We start from the raw sequence: 19734 nt of genomic DNA, 5'->3' as shown, positions 1-19734 counted from the left end.
CCAAGTTGCAGTCTGGCTAAAACAAATCCATAATATGATGATAATGTGAAATGGTTCAGTTATGGTTGGGTCAAGCATGAGCACAAAGTGATCATGATGCGTCATGGCTCAGGCTGGGTAAAGTAAGAGCAGAATATGATCAAACTAGGAATGGGCATAGTGGCAGCGATACTTCCATCACAACATTCCTTGCAATGCCATAACTATTGATTATAGTCAGCCGTGTGAACTCGCAGATGCACAAACCTGCTGTGCTGCAGACACCGCTTCCAGGTATCCACAGCTGCATCTAGATAATACAGCCATCGACTGGGCATTTGCAATGCTTAGTAACCATCACAAACCCCGCCTTTAATGGAAATGCTTTCCAATGTACCAGAAACATTGACGGTTGCCAACCTTCTGTTTCTCCATCCCTAGATCAAACTGACATTGCTTATGAGACAAAGGGGTGTGGCCTCATTAAAATGGGCGTGGCCTTATGTGAAAAGACAACCTTACACCCCAGTTTTTGACCTTGCACCAACAGATCACGACCACCACAGGGAAAAAAAAAAAATATATATATATATATATTATGCCATACACCGCAATGCCCTTGATACATTAAATCCCCATTTTACACATCACGGCAGGCAAGAGTCCCCATTTTACACATCACGGCAGGCAAGTGTCAAGTGGGGGGAAGGAAGGGGGAGAGAAAGAGAGACCTTAAATTTGCAGAGGTTCTTTCCGCTCTTCGGCCCGCCTCTCCCTCCTCACGCCGGCCGCCTCGTCCTTCTAGTAGCTTGGCTCCCCCTCCTCTTGTCATCAGTACTCCACTTGGGGGGCGGAGTTTCATGGAATGACGCAATTGCGTCGTGACGTCACGACGCAACCGCATCATTCCGTGAAACTCCGCCCCCTGAGCGGAGTACTAGGGAGGAGGGGGAAGCAAGGACCCGTAGAAGTGCCGCAGCGGGTCCCCCTTGCGGTTGCACGGCTCGCCCGCCCCAAGAAACGGCACTGATGGCTTAGGCTGTGTAATGCAGGAGTAGAATATGACCACACTGTAACATAGCTTAGGCTGTGTAATGCAGGAGTAGAATATGACCACACTGTAACATGGCTCATGCTGTGTAATGCAGGAGCAGAATATGACCACACTGTAACATAGCTTAGGCTGTGTAATGCAGGAGTAGACTATGACCACACTGTAACATGGCTCATGCTGTGTAATGCAGGAGTAGAATATGACCACACTGTAACATGGCTCATGCTGTGTAATGCAGGAGTAGAATATGACCACACTGTAACATGGCAGGAGTAGAATATGACCACACTGTAACATGGCTTAGGCTGTGTAATGCAGGAGTAGAATATGACCACACTGTAACATGGCTCATGCTGTGTAATGCAGGAGTAGAATATGACCACACTGTAACATTGCTCACGCTGTGTAATGCAGGAGTAGAATATGACCGCACTGTAACATGGCTCATGCTGTGTAATGCAGGAGTAGAATATGACCACACTGTAACATGGCTCATGCTGTGTAATGCAGGAGTAGAATATGACCACACTGTAACATGGCTTAGGCTGTGTAATGCAGGAGTGGACTATGACCACACTGTAACATGGCTCATGCTGTGTAATGCAGGAGTAGAATATGACCACACTGTAACATGGCTCATGCTGTGTAATGCAGGAGTAGAATATGACCACACTGTAACATGGCTTAGGCTGTGTAATGCAGGAGTAGACTATGACCACACTGTAACATGGCTCATGCTGTGTAATGCAGGAGTAGAATATGACCACACTGTAACATGGCTCATGCTGTGTAATGCAGGAGTAGAATATGACCACACTGTAACATGGCTCATGCTGTGTAATGCAGGAGTAGAATATGACCGCACTGTAACATGGCTTAGGCTGTGTAATGCAGGAGTAGAATATGACCACACTGTAACATGGCTTAGGCTGTGTAATGCAGGAGTAGAATATGACCACACTGTAACATGGCTTAGGCTGTGTAATGCAGGAGTAGAATATGACCACACTGTAACATGGCTTAGGCTGTGTAATGCAGGAGCAGAATATGACCACACTGTAACATGGCAGGAGTAGAATATGACCACACTGTAACATGGCTTAGGCTGTGTAATGCAGGAGTAGAATATGACCACACTGTAACATTGCTCATGCTGTGTAATGCAGGAGCAGAATATGACCACACTGTAACATGGCTTAGGCTGTGTAACGCAGGAGCAGAATATGACCACACTGTAACATGGCTTAGGCTGTGTAATGCAGGAGTAGAATATGACCACACTGCAACATTGCTCTTGCTGTGTAATGCAGGAGTAGAATATGACCACACTGTAACATTGCTCACGCTGTGTAATGCAGGAGTAGAATATGACCACACTGTAACATTGCTCATGCTGTGTAATGCAGGAGTAGTCTATGACCACACTGTAACATGGCTCATGCTGTGTAATTCAGGAGTAGAATATGACCACACTGTAACATTGCTCACGCTGTGTAAAACAGAAGTACAATATTAGCAATGTGATCTGAAGCCTACAAGTAATCTAGTAATGTTATAAATTGATATGGTTATTGACTGATGTTTAGGGTAATGCTTGAATCGTGTGCAAGGGATAGTTCTACACAGGAGGTTATGTAATCTAAGTGACCGTAATAAGGTTTGTGCTAATAACCTCCTATTATTTCATATTTCAAGATTGTGGACCTGGACATGAAAAGAAATCAGAATAGAGAAGCTCTAAGAGCTCTCAGCAGAGACACTGCTCAAGGTAAGAGGAGATTGTAAACAGTTCATGCCTGAAGAAGGCAGACCACTCTCACACTCTAGTAGTGTATGATGTTAATGCACATTGGGCTGGATTCAGAGAGGGACACCACACAGATGCCTGATTATCGCAGGCCCGGTGCCTTGCGCTTTCTTCCGCAGTTCCCCTCTGCCTGATTGACAGGGGCAGCAATGTTGGGTGGACCTGGGTGGACCCAGAAACAGGGTCGCGTCGCCCCCTATTTTCTAGGAGGGGATAATCCAGCATCAACTTCCTGGCCTCGCAGCTCCCGCTTCAGTTGGTCAGCAGAGTGCTGGGAACCGGTCGCGATGTTGGATCCCAGCTTGTAACGTCAGTTGCGCTGCTAGGATCGCAGCTACATGCAGGAGACTCTTCTACATCTCCTCCATGTCCCTCTTCATAATCGGATGAAAATGCAAAGCTGTTTGCAAGTGGCTTTGCATTGTTTTGTCCATCTCTGTGTCAGGCCCATTGTTCCTATGGTTTTTACTAAATTGAAGAGGTCTGTACATGACTATTGGTTACACCAATAATATGACTATCCCATTGTGTTCAGGCAACAGGACCAGGTTTACGAGGGGTGTGCAATACGTTTCCGGATGTGCAGTGCATAGGTAGAGTAGACACAATCTGACTGTCTGGTTGTGAACTATAATCTCTGACTAAAGTTTCTTGTGAAATGTCAAGGCACAGAACCGTGTATAAGCAGGGCTGCACACCAAAGAAGTTGGCATGTTTACTTCCTTCACAAACTAGTTATGGAGCTCAACAGAGACCACTGAAGAGACATGGGGGGGGGTCATTCCGAGTTGATTGCTCACTAGCTGTTTTTAGCAACCGTGCAAACTCATAGTCTCCGCCCACTGGAGAGTGTACTTTAGCCTTGCAAGTGTGCGATCGCATGTGCAGCCGAGCTCTGCAAAAACATTTTGTGCAGTTTCTGAGTAGCTCTGAACTTACCCTTGCAATCACTTCAGCCTGTCCGGTCCCGGAATTGATGTCAGACACCCGCCCTGCAAACGCTAGGACATGCCTGCGTTTTTCCAAACACTCCCAGAAAACGGTAAATTGACACCCACAAACGCCTTCTTCCTGTCAATCTCCTTACGAAAAAACCTAGCGTGCGATCAGGTCAGAATGACCCCCTAGATCTCATGACTACAAGAGAGGTCTGCGGCAGTAGGAGAGTGTTGACCGACTGAGAGCTGCTTTTATCAAGGGAAGCACCACCAGAATCACTGTGCTTGAGTGGTTTCGCAGAATTTCGGTGCAGGAGACGATCCATGGACTGAGGAGCACTGCAGCCGACTTGTGTCCGCCATTACTGAGGACAACGTTGCTGCCGTGCAAGAAAAAGTTGAGATGGACGCTAGTGTGACCGTGGCCCAGTTAGAGAAGGAGATGGGCATCTCATCGGGATCCATCCACTTGATACGCCACGAAAAGCTTGGCCTGAGCAAACTTTCATCCAGAATGTAGAAGTCAAACCTGTTTCAGACTGGTCCAGCTTCACAAAGTGCTTTGAGCACATGCAACTTTACATACACTCCTCTGGCAAATACATAAAAAAAACCACATTTTTATTTCACTTTGTAAATATAATATCTTTGTGAATACGGAAACTTATTGCACTCTCTTGCAACATATGAAATGTTTTCTTACGGAATGTTCTAACGTAATACTTGGATATATTGATTGTAATGCTATTGTTTTATATGTTCAGGGTCGGTGACTGTTTGCTTTGGAAGTATGTTTATTAATCTCCCAAAAGATAAGACCAAGGAAATGATTCAGCGAGGTGAGAGAACTAGAGGATCGGGTGGGGCGAGGACAGTAATTATGGATGTTTATCTGTTTTATAAAGTTAATAATGTAACTGTTACAGATCAAGAACAGCTGGATGCAGAAATAAGCAAACTTCACACACAGCTGAAAGTGAAAGTGAACAAGTTATATGAGGCACAAGGTACGTTTCTAATGAGAGATGTTATTTATAGTGAAATCAAATAAAAATTCACAGGATGTATTTGGGCTATTGTGGTGAATGAGCTTTGTCAACTTTCATCTTTTGCTAGGAAAGTTGTTTATGTATTCAGAGGCAGAGGTTGCTTTCTGCATGCTGTCATATCTGTAAGGAGACCATTTGTTCTGCACTCTGACATTGATTTTTAGCAATACTAGTAGCCCAAGTGGCCGCACGCTGCTTATTTACCTGTTTATAGAACTTTTTTTTATAAAAAATAAAATAAAACAATAGACATTAGAGAATGACAGCATAGCATTTCCCTTATCCACGGCGACCATACATGATACTGAGACATTAGATGTGATCTCTCAATTTACAATTGTGTCCAGGGCACAGCTTGCAGTTGTATTTCTATGAAATATACGTTATGGTAAGAACTTACCGTTGATAACGGTATTTCTCCTAAGTCCACAGGGTGACATTGGTGCAAATCCGCCGTTGCTTCATTATATCCCAATCAGTCAAAGCTTTTTGGCCTCCCATCATGCAATGGGCCCGTCCATATATCCCCGCCTCCTGGCTCAGGCAAATGGGTTGTATTCCCAAAGCTCAAGGCAGGAGCATCATAAATAGTCCTAATCAGGCGAGAAGAACACACATACACACCCTTCCGTACAAGAAGGAAGAGGTTAGTGAGTAAAAAGATCCTCAAATCGGGTGCGTCAGGGTTGGATCCCTGTGGAACCTATGGACTTAGGAGAAATACCGTTATCAACGGTAAGTTCTTACCATAACGTATATTTCTCCATCAGGGTCCACAGGTTATCCACAGGATAACATTGGGATTTCCCAAAGCAATTTTAGTGGTGGGGAAGCTTCTGATTGGACAGGAAAATCTTTTGCCCGAATTCAGCGTCATGAGAGGCAAAGGTATCCATGGCATAATGTCTAATGAATGTATTAATGAAAGACCATGTTGCTGCCTTGCATATCTGTTCTGCTGAAGCATCACGTTGTGCTGCCCAAGATGGACCTACCTTATGAGTAGAGTGAGACATTAGCCGGAACAGGGAGATCAGCTTGAAATATGCTTCTGAAATCGTCATCTGAAGCCACCTTGCCAGTGTCTGCTTATCAGTAGGACATCCTCTCTTGTGAAATCCGTAGAGAATGAAGAGAGAATCTGTCTTTCTGATGGCACTGGTACGATCCACATAGATTCTTAAGGCACGGACTACGTCCAACGATGCATCTCCCGCAGAAAGGCCCGATACCTGGAAAGCCGGGACTACAATTTTCTTTGTTAAGGTGGCATTTTGACACCACCTTGGGAAGATACCTAGATCTAGTTCTGAGAACTGCTTTATCTGTATAGAAAATCAGAAATGGGGAACGACATGACAATGCCCCTAAATCTGACACTCTTCTAGCTGACGCCATGGCCAGTAGAAAGAGAACTTTAGCTGTCAACCATTTAAGATCCACTTTATTAAGTGGATTAAATGAGGAAACTTGAAGGGCTTTCAGGACTAGACTTAAGTCCCAAGGCACTGTAGGAGGAACAAAAGAAGGATGAATGCGCAGCATTCCCTGGAAAAAAGTACGCACATCCTGTAAGTTGGCAATTTTCTTTTGGAACCATACAGTCAGTGCTGACACTTGCACTCTCAAGGAAGCCACCTTCAAACCTTTATCCATTCCTGCCTAAAGGAATGCAAAGACCCTGGAAACTCTGAAAGACTTAGGGTCCATTTTCCGTTCACTGCACCAATGAATATAGGTTTGCCATATTCGGTGATAAATGCGAGCTGAGGAAGGTTTCCTTGCTCTGAGCATTGTTTGAATTACCTGTTGTGAGAATCCTCTTGACTTCAGGATAGAGGTTTCAAGAGCCACGCCGTCAAAGACGGTCGATCTAGATGTCTGTGATAACAAGGACCCTGCATCAGTAGATCTGGGCGTTGAGGGAGCAGGAGTGGAGCATCCATTGACATTCTCTACAGATCTGTGTACCAATGCCTTCTGGGCCAAACCGGAGCTATTAGTATCACGGCACCCTTTCCTTGCTTGGAGAAAACGCATAAGCCAAATGAAAGTCCCATCTCACCGACAGGGCATCCACAAAGATCGCTCTGGGTTCCTTTGTTCTTGACCCGTATGCAAGAACTTTGTTGTTCTGACGGGACGCCATGAGATCTATCTCTGGCAACCCCCACTTGTCTACTAGAGTCTGGAAGACCTCCGGGTGTAGATCCCATTCGCTTGCCTGATTGGTGTCGACTGAGAAAATCCGCCTCCCAGTTAGGACTCCCGGAACGAACACTGCGGACAAGGCTGGATGATGTTCTGCCCACTTTAGTATGTGACTTACCTCCTTCATCGCTTTTCGGATGCGAGTTCTTCCCTGATGGTTGAGGTATGCTACTGCCGTCGTATTGTCTGAGCGGATTTGAACTGGTTTTCCCCAATGTCCTTTGCCTGAATCAGTGCCATATATATGGCCCGAAGTTCCAATATATTTATTGGCAGGCAACCTTCTTCCTTGGTCCATTTCCCCTGGAAACACAACTTTCCTGACACTGCTACCCAGCCCTGGAGACTGGCATCTGTTGTCAGAATTTTCCAATCTGATATCCAAAAGGGTCTCCCCTTGCCCAGATGTCTGTAGCCACTAGGCTAATGACCTTCTTACTTCTATCGTAAGAACCGTAGTCTGCGTTTTTATCGTCTGATGCAACCCATTCCATTTGGCAAGAATCGGATGCTGCAGAGGCCTCGAGTGGAACTGTGCATACTCCACCATGTCGAATGTTGACACCATCAATCCCATCACATGCATTGCTGCGTGAATGGATACCTTTTGACTGTGTAGCAAGTCCTTAATCCTTGACTGAACCTTGGATATCTTGTTCAGAGGTAAAATTACTCTCTGGAGACTTGAATCCAGTGCAGCCCCCAAGTGAGTCATGCGCTGTGACGGAACCAGAGACGATTTTGCCCAATTTATGAGCCACCCGACATAGGAGCAATTCCTGCAACTGTGCCAGGATTAAAAGATCGTCGAGGTATGGAAAAATTCTTATCCCCTGCTGGTGGAGATAAGCTGCCATTACCACCATAATCTTGGTAAATACTCTGGGGGCTGTGGCTAACCCAAAAGGTAGGGCATGGAACTGAAAATGCTGCAAACTGAAGAAGTCGGGTCACCCACCCTGGGATCCCCCATGTGGAGGCCCACACCATCAGGCTGATTGCTTATTATTTGTATAACCAACCGGTCCTCTGGTAGCCCAATGCTTTTTAGTCTTACCAGACTTGTTGTATTGGGACTGCCTGCCATCACTTTTTCCTTTTAGCTTTTCTTTGAGACCGAAAGGGCCGAAAAGCCGGAACTTTAGGTTTGAAATTGTATGTGGAAGGAAACGTTACCTTCTTGGAGTCTGCTTCTGACTCCAAAATATCTGTCAATTCTTTACCAAAAAGAATATCTCCAGAAAAAGGCAAAGATTCCAAAACCTTCTTAGATTCTGAATCAGCTTTCCACGTACGTAGCCAAACTGCTCTGCGAGCAGCTATTGTTGAAGCTGATGCCCTGGAGGCAATAGTACCCATATCCAATGCTGCTTCTTCCAAGAATATTGCAGCCTGTTTTTATATGGGATATTTGCTCTCTAGATGTTATTGAAAAAAAACCCTCCAATGCATCAGCCCAGGCAGCCACTGTCTTTGCCATCCAAGCTGAACCCATGGCTGGCCTTATGACTGCCCCAGACAAGGAAACATTTTATTAAAAAAAAAAAAAACATCCACTCTCCTATCCGTGACATGATTTAATGATGTTGAAGGCAAAGGTAATGTAGATTTTCGCACTAATCGAATCACATGCGTATCTACTTTAGGAGCCACCTCCCTTTTTAAACAATCCCCAGCTGGAAGAGGATAATTGGAATTCTAAACTTCTTATTGGGCATAGCCAAGCCTTTTCCATGATTTCCATTAGCTGATCTGACCCTGGAAACTCAGTCTTAACTGTTTTGGGACGTTTAAACACAGGTGCCTTGGTTTTCAACACAGTCTCTGCTGAATCCTCTAAGGATAGAATGGCTTTCATTGCTTTAATTTAACTCCGCTATATCCACTGAGCCGAGACCTTCCTCCTCCTCTTCGTTTGCCGAAGTAAATTTATTGAGCTTTCATCCTCCGATGAATCCTCATCTGAAATGTGTGTAGCCTGTGAGGATGAAGATTTACTTACCACTGGCTTATCAGCCTGTTTCTTTTGAGAGGCTGCTGCTGGAAGTGATAAACCGCAGGTGGGAAGCTGCATGTAAGGGTTAATCGTGTAACTTATCCCTGGTACAGGAGTTGGAATAATTATCCGTTCAGCTATACTGGATAATGTCTGTGCAAACATAGACTAAGGTGGATCAACCTGCACCTGAATCTGCCTTGTATTTTTCAAGAGACCCTGGTGAAAGATAAAACAATTTGCACACAAACCATCCTGAACCAGATCCTGAGAGGTTAACACAGCTTTGCAAGACAAACATGATATGAGTGTTGGTGTTGCTGTGAGTGTATCTTCCTCACCTTTGCCGCTCTTAGACATGATAAATAATCAACACTTCCACAGTGTACTAAACAAATTGGGACTGTAATCACTTTAAGCTTTTTAAAGTGACCTACAATCCGACCCTACCCATGCACCAGCATTGAGGATCGGAATAGAAAAAAACCTGACAGAATTTATAGTAGTCAGCAATCACACTAGCAGTTAGTCACGTTATACATTAGTATAATAAGCAATATGAGCACATCATCAACTACAACTACATTTCAAGTATGTAGGAGAACATATTACTGAATCCTGTTTAAACCGATCTACCGTATTCAGACTCATAGCGAAAGAAACAACCGTAATTGTATACAGACTCATATGCAATAGGCACTTATCTAACTATTCGTACTCAAAAAGGTGGATAGAGACTTGGTGCTATATTACCCGTACTCAGTAGAGTGGGATACAGGGAGACTCACCTCGCTTTCAGGACCGATCAATACGTTTGCAAACGCTGAGTGGATCCAGACGCTGCTAGTGTACACTGCCGCTCCATGAACCTATAGTGAACACAGCCACACCCGTCACACAGCCGCCTATGCTGTGACTGGGTCCCCTTCATGTACAGCGTCTGAGACGGAAACGGGAAACCGTTCATGGTAGGAGACTCAGAGGAAACTGGTCATGAACCGGGGGGAGGGGCGACCAGAAGAGCGTCTGACTCCCCACTGCTGACATCAACCCTAGGGATCATGACCTCATACTATTCCTGGAGCCTCTGATCCCTAAGGCCTAGTGCTGGTGCACCCAAGGTGGCCGCCGCGTCAGCGACTGTTTGCTAGTCTCCTCCCAAAACAGTGCGGCTGTGTCCGTTCTCCCCTGCTAAGCGGAACCTTACCTTCTACCCGTGCTCCTGCCACAGCTTGGTAAAATCTGCTGGACCTGCTAGTATATCCGACACAGACGCCAGCCGAAACAGCACTGTATTCGTGGGTAAGCGTTGTCGCAACCCGGCGGAGAGTTGTTGGAGCGACTCTTCCTAAGGTGCGTATAAGACGCTTTTTAGAAAGATCACTCAAGAAAAAGAGAGACTATAAAAATAAAATAAGAAAGCTTAGGGTAATTTGCACATCTGTGTGAAAGGGGGTGTCGGGCAGGTCCCGGCAAAACGACGCGGCATTGAAGTGCCGGGTAATTGCCGGGAATTTCAGACTTTTCTGTCTGAAAGTGGTATTACCTGCATATAGGTTGATCATTACTGACATTGTCCAAATTGATTCAGCCTTACAAGTCGTGTGGTTGATTCACATTTTTACTGACTTTTAACTTTTTTAACGTTTTTGGTTGAATTTTTTTTTTTGGTTTTTGCTTATGCTAACGTTTATTTTTTTTTCAGCTGTTCTAGCGTAATAATACAATATTCTGTCATCCAACGCCTTGCTTTAAAATAATTTATATTGCGTGCTAGAGGCCGCCCAGCATGGAACGCCCAGCGGTCGCAGCACACAGAAGTTTCATCTGTGTGCAAGTAAAAGAAACACAATATAAAAACAAGTTTTATGGTAAGAACTTACCTTTGTTAAAACTCTTTCTGCGAGGTACACTGGGCTCCACAAGGAATGGACAATGGGGTGTAGAGTAGGATCTTGATCCGAGGCACCAACAGGCTCAAAGCTTTGACTGTTCCCAGAATGCATAGCGCCGCCTCCTATATCACCCCCGCCTCCCTGCACAGGATCTCAGTTTTTAGTTAACCAGTCCAATGCAGTAGCAGGAAAAGAGACGACAACGGTTAGTAGCCACAACACCGCATTCTCACGACAGGAGACGTGTCAGCGGCTAATGCCATACCAACCCAAAGAAGCTAAGTGCGTCAGGGTGGGCGCCTTGTGGAGCCCAGTGTACCTCGCAGAAAGAGTTTTAACAAAGGTAAGTTCTTACCATAAAACTCGTTTTCTGCTGCGGGGTACACTGGGCTCCACAAGGAATGGACAATGGGGATGTCCTAAAACAGTTCCTTATGGGAGGGGACGCACTGTAGCGGGCACAAGAGCCCGGCGTCCAAAGGAAGCATCCTGGGAAGCGGCAGTATCGAAGGCATAGAACCTTATGAACGTGTTCACAGAGGACCACGTAGCCGCCTTGCACAATTGTTCAAGGGTCGCACCACGTTGGGCCGCCCAAGAAGGTCCTACAGACCGAGTAAAATGGGCCTTAATGTGTTCAGGAACAGAGAGACCAGCCTTCACATAAGCATGTGCAATCACCATTCTAATCTATGTGGCCAGAGTTTGCTTGTGAGCAGGCCTGCCCCGTTTGTGAAACCCAAACACAACAAAAAGAGAATTAGATTTCCTAATAGGAGCAGTTCTCTTCACATAGATATGGAGAGCCCGTACCACATCCAAAGACCGCTCTTTGGGAGACAGATCAGGAGAAACGAGTGCCGGAACTACAATCTCCTGATTAAGGTGGAACGAAGAAACCACCTTAGGTAGATAGCCGGGACGAGTCCTAAGAACCGCCCGGTCACGGTGAAATATCCGATATGGGGAACTACAGGACAAGGCACCCAAATCCGACACTCTTCTAGCTGAAGCAATAGCCAGCAGAAACACCACCTTAAGGGAAAGCCACTTAAGGTCAGCTGAACCAAGAGGTTCAAACGAAGACTCTTGTAACGCCTCCAAAACCACCGACAAGTCCCAAGGAGCCACAGGCAGGACATATGGAGGTTGCATACGCAACACGTCCTGAGTAAAGGTATGCACATCAGGTAAGGTCGCAATTTTTCTCTGAAACCACACCGACAAGGCAGATATTTGAACCTTGAGGGAGGCCAGACGCAGGTCTAAGTCCAGGCCCTGCTGAAGAAAAGCCAACAACTTGGCTATACTAAACTTGGAAGCGTCATAATCGTTAGATGCGCACCAAACAAAGTAAGAATGCCAGACCCTATAGTAAATCCGAGCCGAAGCCGGTTTTCCGGGCCTGCAACATAGTTTGAATGACCGCCTCAGAAAACCCTTTAGCCCTTAAGACTGAAGCTTCAAGAGCCACGCCGTCAAAGACAGCCGGGCTAGGTCCTGGTAGACACAGGGGCCCTGAACGAGGAGGTCTGGGCGTTGTGGAAGTAGAATTGGACACTCTGACGATAGGCCTTGCAGGTCTGAGAACCAGTGCCGTCTGGGCCACGCTGGAGCTATGAGAAGCAGAATTCCTTTTTCTTGCTTGAACTTCCGAATTACCCTGGGCAGGAGTGACACCGGAGGGAACACGTACGGCAGCCGAAATCTCCACGGTACCGCCAATGCATCCACGAATGCTGCTTGAGGATCCCTTGTCCTTGCTCTGAAGACCGGAACCTTGTGATTGTGTCGAGACGCCATCAGATCTACGTCTGGAAGGCCCCACCTTTCCACTAGGAGTTGACACACTTCTGGATGGAGGCCCCACTCGCCGGCATGTACGTCCTGACGACTGAGAAAGTCTGCTTCCCAATTCAGGACTCCCGGAATGAATATTGCCGATATGGCCGGTAGATGGCGTTCTGCTCACTGTAGAATCCGTGAGACTTCCTTCATTGCTAGGCGGCTTCGAGTGCCGCCTTGATGATTTATGTAAGCCACTGTGGTGGCGTTGTCCGACTGTACTTGAACAGGACGGTTCTGAATTAAATGCTGGGCTAGGTTCAAGGCATTGAAGACCGCCCGCAACTCCAGAATATTGATCGAGAGGAGGGACTCCTCCTTGGTCCACCGCCCCTTAAGGGAGTGTTGCTCCAGCACCGCGCCCCAACCTCGTAGAGTGGCATCTGTCGTCAACAGGGCCCAGTCTGATATCCAGAACGGACGGCCCCTGCACAGTTGTTGGTCCCGGAGCCACCAGAGCAGCGACAGACGGACCTCCGGAGTCAATAAGATCATTTGAGACCTGATCCGGTGAGGCAGGCCGTCCCATTTGGCTAGAATCGGCCTCTGGAGAGGGAGAGAGTGAAATTGAGCGTACTCCACCATGTCGAATGCTGACACCATGAGGCCCCGCACCTGCATCGCCGAATGTATCGACACTTGCGGACGAGATAGGAAGCAACGAATCCTGTCCTGAAGTTTCAGGACTTTCTCCTGAGACACTAACAACCGCTGGTTGTGAGTGTCCAATAGAGCTCCCAGATGCACCATGCTCTGAGCAGGGATCAGGGATGACTTCTTCCAGTTGATGAGCCACCCGTGGGCTTGCAGAAACCGGACCGTCACATCTAGATGACGCAGGAGAAGTTCTGGGGAATTTGCCAGGATTAACAAGTCGTCCAAATACGGCAGTACGTCATCACCGCCATGACTTTTGTAAAGACTCGCGGAGCCGTTGTTAAACCAAAAGGTAACGCCCGAAACTGGTAATGGCAGTTGCCAATCGCAAATCTCAGGTATTGCTGATGAGACACTGCTATAGGAATATGCAGGTAAGCATCCTTTATATCCAGGGAGACCATGAAGTCCCCAGGTTCCAAGGCCAGAACTATAGAGTGAAGGGTTTCCATCCGGAACTTGTAAACCTTCACAAACCTGTTCAATGCCTTGAGGTTGAGAATGGGCCGGGAGGACCCATTCGGTTTCAGGACTAGAAACAGCGGAGAATAGTACCCCCGGCCCCTCTGCGCAAGAGGCACCTGTACTACGACTCCTGTATCCAGGAGGGTCTGTACCACCGAATGTAGAGTGTTTGCCTTTGTCTTGTCCAACAGGACATCTGTCTGGCAAAATCGATGAGGGGGTCTGTTTTTGAAGGCTATGGCTTAACCTCGAGTGACGACTTCCCGTACCCAGGCATCTGAAGTGGTCTTCAACCATTCCTGAGTATACCCTAGAAGCCGGCCCCCCAGCCTGGGATCCCCCAGAGGGAGGCCCGCCCCGTCATGCGGTAGGCTTATCTGTCTTGGAAGCTGGCTGACGGGCCGCCCAGGCTCTTTTGGGCTTAGGCTTACCAGGTTTGGAAGTGCGGGCCTGCTTGTTGTACGCATGACCTTTTGCTTTACCTGAAGGGCGAAAGAAAGTACCTTTAGCCTTCGATACAGAAGGAGCAGTACTTGGCAGACAGGCAGTTTTGGCAGTAGCCAGGTCAGCCACAATCTTATTTAAATCCTCCGCCAAACAGAATATCTCCCTTAAAAGGGAGTACCTCCAGGGTTTTTCTAGAGTCCAGACCCACAGACCAGGATCTCAGCCACAATATCCGGCAAGCCAGGACTGACGTAGTAGAGGCCTTGGCTGCCAGGATACCGGCATCAGAAGCCGCCTCTTTAATACAACGAGAAGCTGTGACAATATAAGACAAGCATTGTCTAGCATGGTCAGAGGAGATTTCAGCATCTAACTCCAAGGCCCATGCTTCAATGGCCTCTGCAGCCCAAGTAGCTGCAATAGTGGGCCTTTGTGCAGCGCCCGTGAGGGTGTAAATCGCTTTCAGACAACCCTCCACACGTTTATCCGTAGGCTCTTCTAGAGATGTGACGGTGGTGACTGGTAGAGCTAAGGAAACCACCATCATAGGCACATGTGAGTCCACTGGAGGAGGCGTTTCCCAATTCTTAGACGGCTCCAGCGCGAGGGGATAGCGAGCCAGCATCTTCTTTTGAGGCACAAACTTCGTACCCGGGTTTTCCCAGGGTTCCTGACGTATATCCACTGGGTGGTCAGAATGAGGTAAAACTTGTTTAATCACCTTCTGACGCTTGAACCTATCTGGTTTCTTAGGAGGAACGGATGGCTCGGGATCATCCGTAATCTGTAAAATTAACTTAATAGCCTCCAAAAGATCAGGAACATCCACATGTGAACCACCCTCCACATCAGCCGTATCTGAGTCAGAACCTGTGGGGTCAGTGTAAGTGCCGTCTTCATCCGACGAGGTGTCAGTGACAGCAGTGGATTGTGAGGAGACAAGCGCTCGCTTAGAGGACCGCTTGGACGTAGGCTAGCGACGGTCAGACTTTTAAGTAGTCAGGGACTGGTTCAACTTCTTTATTTGAGCAGATAAATCGTCCGCCCACGGCGGGTTAGCTGCAGGGACCACAAACGGTTGCACCGGCATTGGGGGTCCCATAGGGGGTGTTAGTTTATGAACTAGCATATGCAGAAGCGTGGAAAAAGCGTCCCACGGCGGGTCATTATTTGCCCCTGTTGCCACCGTCCCACTGGGGGGCAAAGAGCCCCCAGAACCAGAGCCCAAAGCTGCTATATTCTCCTCATAGGTATCTGCGGCTTCAGCAATACCGGCAGTGTGTTCCGCCCCAGAACCGTTACCCTCAGAAGCAGACATGATATAACTTGCAGTATCAGGTAACACAGTACAATTTGTCAGCAGCACAATACCTCTAGCCCAAACCCCTGCGCATTGTAGTCAGCACCAGCAGAGATAAAGGAGAAATATGGTGACTAAATCACAGAGAAAAATACGTAATACAGTATATCTTTGTGAAAATCCTATATTAGATAAAACCTGACGCACCAAGTCCCCTCGAGTTATAGAATATAGGGATAGCAGGTTGAGTGAAAGACACGAAATGGACACCACTCCGCTATCAAATGCACACACAAATAGTCACAGTCTGTACAATGCAGAGGTTAACACTAACAATAATACTGCACTGGACTAGCTTACACAGCTATATAACAATAGATATAACAGTACACAGTAAGAACTGGATGTATATCACAGGGTAATTGTACTAGGGAACCCTGACTAAGTGCACTCTTTCTTAACTAACACTGACTAAAAAAGGCAGGTAGAATACTTAAGTGTCTTGTAAAGTCACAGCACTGACAACCAGGCGGCTTTACATAGGAGGATTTGCCCAAGCATTCCCAGGAACAGTGAACTGAGGGATAATGGCGCCGCAGACACTGCCAGGGAGTGAGGGAGAGACAGATATGCAGCTCCAGGGCGGGAACATTAGCAGAAAATGGCGCGCTGGGGGAGGGGCTTCAGGTCCAAGCTTTATCCCCCTGCTGGCAAAACCACCGGGTACTGCGGGCTCTAATAAAACGGTTTATAGAGAACCTGACCTGTCCCATGCCCTGGTGATCTAGTGGGATCGCCTGTACTGCCACAGTGTCCACCGCCAGTGCGCGCGGCCCGCCTCCCACTGACCGCGCCGGATCGCGATAAAGACCGGGTCCCGCAAGCGGGACCCACTTACCACCTCCCGAAGCGCAGCCACGCGATCCCGGAGAGCCCCCGTCGTGTGTGCCTGACGAGAAGAAAACCGGAGCCTCCTGCTGTAGTTACCCGGCAAGCAGGGCTCAGGAGTGTACAGCGCCGCTGGGGAGAGCCGGAGCTGCAGCCGTGAATGTCCACTGACATGTAACACTGCTGCTGCCCTTGAAGTCTTCACTTTTTTCCTCAGAAAAAAAAGCTCTTCTTAGGGCTGCCTGGAGCAGCTTCTCTGTTAAGTGCCTACTACTGCAGCACCAACTACAAAACTGAGCTCCTGTGCAGGGAGGCGGGGTGATATAGGAGGCAGCGCTATGCATTCTGGGAGCAGTCAAAGCTTTGAGCCTATTGGTGCCTCGCATCAAGATCCTACTCTACACCCCATTGTCCATTGCCTGTGGAGCCCAGTGTACCCCGCAGCAGAAATATTGATGAAATGGTTTGGCACCCTTCTCTTTTACACGCTATTTCTCCATCTATTTCCCCCACTTGTTGGAGATGCCATAGGGATATAGGTTCTTTATTACATATTTGGTGGAATTGCCCCAAAATAAAGATTTTTGGGACGATGTAACATGGTAACATAGTATCTAAGGTTGAAAAAAGACAATTGTCCATCGGGTTCAACCTATTTGTGGTCTCCTATGCACGATTATTTTGTATAAAATTTTGACTGAAGTTGCTGACTGCCGTTCCGATTAACCCCTCTTTTTTTATAATAACCATAGTGCGTGACTATGCCACGTAACCGTGGATATCCTTATCCATTAGGAATTTATCTAACCCATTCTTAAAGGTGTTGACTGAGTTGGCCATTACAACTCCCTCAAGCAGGGAATTCCAAACACGTATCGTCCTTACCGTAAAAAAGACTTTACGCCGTATAGTGTGGAATCTCCTCTAACCTGAGCGAGTGTCCATGAGTTCTCTGTGTTGAGCTAACCAAAAACAGGTCCTGCGCAAGATCTGTATATTGTCCCCTTATATATTTGTAAATGTTGATCATGTCCCCTCTTAATCTCCTCTTTTCCAGTGTAAACATGCCTAGTCTTGCAAGCCTTTCCTCGTATTCCAGCGTCTCCATACCCTTAATTAGTTTGGTCGCCCGCCTTTGAACCTTTTCTAGCTCCAGGATATCCTTTTTGTAGTAAGGTGCCCAGAATTGTACACAGTATTCAAGGTGTGGCCTCACAAGTGATTTATATAACGGGAGTATAATACTCTCGTCCCTAGCATCAATTCCCCGTTTCATGCATGCTAATAATAAGAATTTACTTACCGATAATTCTATTTCTCGGAGTCCGTAGTGGATGCTGGGGTTCCTGAAAGGACCATGGGGAATAGCGGCTCCGCAGGAGACAGGGCACAAAAGTAAAGCTTTCCGATCAGGTGGTGTGCACTGGCTCCTCCCCCTATGACCCTCCTCCAAGCCAGTTAGGTACTGTGCCCGGACGAGCGTACACAATAAGGGAGGAATTTTGAATCCCGGGTAAGACTCATACCAGCCACACCAATCACACCGTACAACTTGTGATCTAAACCCAGTTAACAGTATGATAACAGCGGAGCCTCTGAAAAGACGGCTCACAACAATAATAACCCGATTTTTGTAACTATGTACAAGTATTGCAGATAATCCGCACTTGGGATGGGCGCCCAGCATCCACTACGGACTCCGAGAAATAGAATTATCGGTAAGTAAATTCTTATTTTCTCTATCGTCCTAGTGGATGCTGGGGTTCCTGAAAGGACCATGGGGATTATACCAAAGCTCCCAAACGGGCGGGAGAGTGCGGATGACTCTGCAGCACCGAATGAGAGAACTCCAGGTCCTCCTTAGCCAGGGTATCAAATTTGTAGAATTTAGCAAACGTGTTTGCCCCTGACCAAGTAGCTGCTCGGCAAAGTTGTAAAGCCGAGACCCCTCGGGCAGCCGCCCAAGATGAGCCCACCTTCCTTGTGGAATGGGCATTTACATATTTTGGCTGTGGCAGGCCTGCCACAGAATGTGCAAGCTGAATTGTATTACACATCCAACTAGCAATAGTCTGCTTAGAAGCAAGAGCACCCAGTTTGTTGGGTGCATACAGGATAACAGCAAGTCAGTTTTCTTGACTCCAGCCGTCCTGGAACATATTTTCAGGGCCCTGACAACATCTAGCAACTTGGAGTCCTCCAAGTCCCTAGTAGGTGCAAGGCACCACAATAAGCTGGTTCAGGTGAAACACTGACACCACCTTAGGGAGAGAACTGGGGACGAGTCCGCAGCTCTGCCCTGTCCGAATGGACAAACAGATATGGGCTTTTTTGAGAAAAAACCACCAATTTGACACTCGCCTGGTCCAGGCCAGGGCCAAGAGCATGGTCACTTTTCATGTGAGATGCTTCAAATCCACAGATTTGACTGGTTTTAAACCAATGTGATTTGAGGAATCCCAGAACTACGTTGAGATCCCACAGTGCCACTGGAGGCACAAAAGGGGGTTGTATATGCAATACTCCCTTGACAAACTTCTGGACTTCAGGAACTGAAGCCAATTCTTTCTGGAAGAAAATCGACAGGGCCGAAATTTGAACCTTAATGGACCCCAATTTGAGGCCCATAGACACTCCTGTTTGCAGGAAATGCAGGAAACGACCGAGTTGAAATTTCTTTGTGGGGCCTTCCTGGCCTCACACCACGCAACATATTTTCGCCACATGTGGTGATAATGTTGTGCGGTCACCTCCTTTCTGGCTTTGACCAGGGTAGGAATGACCTCTTCCGGAATGCCTTTTTCCCTTAGGATCCGGCTTTCCACCGCCATGCCGACAAACGCAGCTGCGGTAAGTCTTGGAACAGACATGGTACTTGCTGAAGCAAGTCCCTTCTTAGCGGCAGAGGCCATAAGACCTCTGTAAGCATCTCTTGAAGTTCCGGGTACCAAGTCCTTCTTGGCCAATCCGGAGCCATGAGTATAGTTCTTACTCCTCTACGTCTTATAATTCTCAGCACCTTAGGTATGAGAAGCAGAGGAGGGAACACATACACCGACTGGTACACCCACGGTGTTACCAGAACGTCCACAGCTATTGCCTGAGGGTCTCTTGACCTGGCGCAATACCTGTCCCGTTTTTTGTTCAGACGGGACGCCATCATGTCCACCTTTGGTATTTCCCAACGGTTTACAATCATGTGG

General features: G+C 47.3%; 1 protein-coding gene across 2 annotated transcripts in view; it reads left to right on the top strand.

Moving 5' to 3' along the window:
* The window catches only part of PDRG1 (p53 and DNA damage regulated 1), a 38171-nt gene that overhangs the window by 4155 nt on the left and 14282 nt on the right, over positions 1 to 19734 (top strand). For both annotated transcript variants that reach the window (XM_063959112.1, XM_063959111.1), the window contains exons 2-4: positions 2729 to 2801; positions 4543 to 4617; positions 4705 to 4785. In XM_063959112.1, coding sequence (XP_063815182.1) covers positions 2729 to 2801; positions 4543 to 4617; positions 4705 to 4785 — 229 coding nt within the window. The remainder of the gene's footprint in view (positions 1 to 2728; positions 2802 to 4542; positions 4618 to 4704; positions 4786 to 19734) is intronic.

The sequence above is a fragment of the Pseudophryne corroboree genome, chromosome 3, assembly GCF_028390025.1.
Source record: "Pseudophryne corroboree isolate aPseCor3 chromosome 3, aPseCor3.hap2, whole genome shotgun sequence".
Lineage (NCBI taxonomy): Eukaryota > Metazoa > Chordata > Amphibia > Anura > Myobatrachidae > Pseudophryne > Pseudophryne corroboree.
The sequence above is the reverse complement of the archived record's forward strand: the minus strand, read 5'-3'. Positions and strand labels throughout refer to the sequence as shown.